This window comes from Bison bison, unplaced genomic scaffold, assembly GCF_000754665.1.
Source record: "Bison bison bison isolate TAMUID 2011002044 unplaced genomic scaffold, Bison_UMD1.0 scf7180017864034, whole genome shotgun sequence".
NCBI classification, from domain to species: Eukaryota; Metazoa; Chordata; class Mammalia; order Artiodactyla; family Bovidae; genus Bison; species Bison bison.
The window spans coordinates 8792098-8796282 of record NW_011494606.1 but is presented as its reverse complement, the minus strand read 5'-3'; the positions used below and the strand labels follow the sequence as shown (position 1 = coordinate 8796282).

Here is a 4185-nt window from a genome sequence, read left to right as displayed (position 1 = left end):
AGTGTTTTTAATTTCATTTATTGCATTATTCATTATATATTGACTCTTTTTTATTTCTTCTAGGTCCTTGTTAAACCTTTCTTGCATCTTCTCAATCCTTGTCTCCAAGCTATTTATCTGTGATTCCATTTTAATTTCAAGATTTTGGATCAATTTCACTGTCATTATTCGGAATTCTTTATCAGGTAGATTCCCTATCTCTTCCTCTTTTGTTTGGTTTGGTGGGCATTTATCCTGTTCCTTTATCTGCTGACTATTCCTCTGTCTCTTCATCTTGTTTAAATTGCTGAGTTTGGGGTGTCCTTTCTGTATTCTGGCAGTTTGTGGAGTTCCCTTTATTGTGGCTTTTCCTCGCTGTGTGTGGGTTTGTACAGGTGGCTTGTCAAGGTTTCCTGGTTAGGGAAGCTTGTGTCGGTGTTCCGATGGGTGGAGCTGTATTTCTTCTCTTTGTTCAGTCGCGCTGTGGGGAGGGAGGGAGGGATGCTGCAAACAAATAACACTGGTGTGCGCTCGCAGTGCCTCAGCCACACTGGGTCTGCCCCGGCTCACGGCGCGTGTAGCCTCCCTGCCCACACTGCTCGGGCTCTAGGTTGTTCCGCCGGGAACAATCCGAGGCTGGCCCTGGGTTGCATGTACCTCCCAGGTCCAAGCCGCTCAGGTTCAGGCACTCGGGTAGTCCTCAGAGGCGCAGACTCAGTTAGGCCTGAGTTTTGTGCTCTTCCCAGGTCCGAGCAGCTCAAGTGATGAGGTGTTTGGCGAGCGCCAATGCTGCGACTTATTGCCTCCCCGCGACTCGGTTATCTGGGTGTAAAACCGGCGCACCTTCTCAGGCAGATGTTAACCGTCCAGACCCCCAAAAAGTTTTAGTTAGCAAAAAAGCCTGCTTACAGTTTTATAGATAATGTCTCTCTGGGGCTGCGATTGCCCCCTTCCGGCTCTGGCTGCCTGTCACCGGAGGGGGAAGGTCTGCAGCCGGCTATCTCTGTTCAATTCTTTGTTCCATGCGCGGGCCTGGCAGTGTCTTAGGTTGGGGCTGGCTTTTCGCGTGGTAGATATCCCACAGTCTGGTTTGCTAGCCCAAATTATTTCGCTCAGATAGTGCTCAGGGTATTCAGGCCAGATTCTTACTCTAAGCGATGCAGCCCGCGCTGCGCCTCCCTGCCCAGCCCCCGCTTGCTAATGGCGCGTGCAGGCGTCTGCGCTGCTTCTCCGCTGGGGGAGTTACCGTAGGACTCGCAATCTTCGAGTTTTAATTTTTTATTTATTTTTTCTTCCTGTTATGTTGCCCTCTGTGCTTCCAAAGCTCGGCACAGATTCGGCAGTGAGAAGGTTTCCTGGTGTTTGGAAACCTCTCTCTTTTTAAGACTCCCTTCCCGGGACGGAACTCCGTCCCTCCCTCTTTTGTCTCTTTTTTTGTCTTTTATATTTTTTCCTACCTCCTTTCAAAGAGTTGGATTGCTTTTCTGGGTGCCTGATGTCCTCTGCCGGCATTCAGAAGTTGTTTTGTGGAATTTACTCGACGTTTAAATGCTCTTTTGATGAATTTGTGGGGGAGAAAGTGTTCTCCCCGTCCTACTCCTCCGCCATCTTGGCTCTGGCATCCAGTTTCACTCTATTTGACCAATGTTAGTTCAACAAAACTATGTCGGACAATGCCACCAAAGGAGCAAGCTGGACAAGGCACAGGCCTGTCTCCAAGGAGGGTAATAGTCTAGCAGGCAGAGAGATAAAGAGCTAAGTTCAGCTGACATAGTAAGTTAAGGATGAAGATGTACACAGGTGCTGGGGGTCCACACTAACGGCCACCAGCGGAAAAAGTGGGAGGGCTGGTGAAGAATTTCACACGGAACTAGTGTCTGAGCTGAGTTCTGAAGGACGAGTTACTTTGCCAGGTAGGAGAATGGCCTAGAGCGAAGCACTGGGTGGGGGTGCCGAGAGAACGGTATGCTGAGACATTAGCAGTTTGAGAACCTCAGATTCAGAATTTGGTAGGAGACACACATCCGGACGGGAGGTGGCCTCTGCTCCCACTCATGAGGTCTGGATGACCTTATCCCAAGACAGTGAGGAGTCTGAAGGGTCTGAGACCAAGTTCCATTCCCAAGTTTCAGTAGCCTGGAGACAGGGAAACCTATGAGGAAGTCTTTTCTGCAAGAGACCAGACCTGGCAAGGCCTGGAACTAGGAGCTGATGGAAATAGAAAGGAGGCAGAGGCGGGATCTCCGGGTTGAGGGATGCAGAAGCAGCACTGGCTTTGGGAAGAGCAGTGAATGTGGGCCTAGGTGGCTCAGGAGGTAGAGCCAGAAAGTGAGGATGGGGAGGCGAGGTAACTTAGCAAGTGTCCTTGTTCTAAATCCTTAGCTTTTGAACCTACCTGTATATGAAAAGAAGGAATTCAAAGTAATTTTAGACCTACAGATTCTGGGGAAAAAGAAAAGATAAATGTGTTTCAGAGGACACACTCTCGAGAGTCCAAAGATGCAGGGTTCTAGCTCACAGCCTGGAGACCGACCCTCACGGTTTCTGTGTGTTTTGTTCACCCAGGGCCAGGAAGGAATACTGGGAGAATCTTCAGATAGCCTCGGGTAGGCCGTACAACCCTTCCCTGTCAAAGCCGGACGCCTGGGGAGTGACCAAAGGAACAGCCGAGCTTATGCAGCAGAAGGAAGCCACAACGGAGCAGCAGCTGAGAGAGCTCTTCGAAAAACAGAAGTTCAAGTCTGCACAGTAGCCTCGATGGAAACCATTTTTAGTGACTTCCTCCAGGCTTGGGCTACAGTTCCAAAACTAAGGAAAAGATAGTTAAAAGGCAGTGCTTATACAAATGCCAGCTTATGCGTCAAGATTGACAGGAACTGAACAAAACAATTATAAATAACACTTGACCAGTTTTTAAAAGTATGTATTTAGAACTTGGAAGCAAAATGAATAACAAGTAAATCTTAAACTGGGTTACTAAGTAAACCAGGTACACGGTATTAAGGAAATCACTGTGGCCAAGAAAAAATAATTTGGACAATAGTCCTACTTTAAAAATTTCACAGGCTGGTAAGGAGGATGAGATGTGAGCTGTCATAAATGGTGTAGCAACCAGACAAGTGCAAAGTGCTATAGGAAAGTGACTTTCAAGCTTTTTGGAAATGGCCCTTAATGAGAAACACAATTTATATAATGACCTGGTAAGGCACATGTACAACCATTGAAATAAAATGTGATCCATTCTGATATTTTTAAATTCCATTCCTTTCTGTCCTATTTCATTAATAAAATATGCTGGTTAAGGCCTTTTAAATTGATTTTATGACCATTAATTGAAAACCACACATTGAAAAAACACTGCTAAGGGACATTTCAGCTATAGGGACTTGGCTATTCCTTTACATTTCTCCTTAGAAAATCAGTCTATGGGACCAGATTAGTAAACATTCAAAGCTTAGAGTCCTGCTGTCTAGAGTTCCAGAGTTGTTCCCTCTTTTCTGACCCATTTCCACCACTAAGAAGCATTCAGACCAATGGGAAGGCCAAGAAGGGATTGGTACCAGGTTCTCTCCATTCTGCCTTAGGCTGGATCCACCTAAATGCCTCCAGTCAGTAAGGCTAGGGAGAAATGGTCTTGAAATGGCCACCCACTCAGTATTCTTGCCTTGAAAATCTCATGGACAGAGGAGCCTGGGGGGCTACAGTTCATGGGGTCACGAAGAGTAGAACATGAGTAAGCGACTAAACACAAAAAGGTCTAATAAAAAGAGATTTTCCAAACTCTGTTAGGGTTTCCTAGATTGAGAACTATATTTTCTCCTGGTAATACCTACTCTGAAAACTCAAGCCTGAAGATGTAAGATCACTGGAATAAATGACTACTCATTGTATTAGAAAAGAGTTCATGCTTCTTTCTAAACATTCTTGGATTGGTGTGGCTGCTTTGAAACTCTTAATTTCTTCAGCTATTAAAAAAACTAATAAGACTACCTTGGATGTATTTGATTCTGTTCCATAATTTGCTATATACAGTGGAAGTGACAAATAGATTTAAGGGACTAGATCTGGTAGACAGACTGCCTGATAACTATGGATGGAGGTTCGTGACATTGTACAGGAGACAGGAATCAAGACCATCCCCAAGAAAAAGAAATGCAAAAAAGCAAAATGGCTGTCTGGGGAGGCCTTACAAATAGCTGTGAAAAG

General features: G+C 45.7%; 1 protein-coding gene across 1 annotated transcript in view; it reads left to right on the top strand.

Annotated features, from left to right (window-relative positions):
• Nucleotides 1-3968, top strand: part of BHMT (betaine--homocysteine S-methyltransferase) — a 29404-nt gene extending 25436 nt beyond the window's left edge. The window contains exon 8 of the mRNA XM_010834595.1: nucleotides 2545-3968. Within this exon, the coding sequence (XP_010832897.1) occupies nucleotides 2545-2731 (187 nt within the window). The 3' untranslated portion in view covers nucleotides 2732-3968. The remainder of the gene's footprint in view (nucleotides 1-2544) is intronic.
• The last annotated feature ends 217 nt before the right edge of the window (nucleotides 3969-4185 follow it).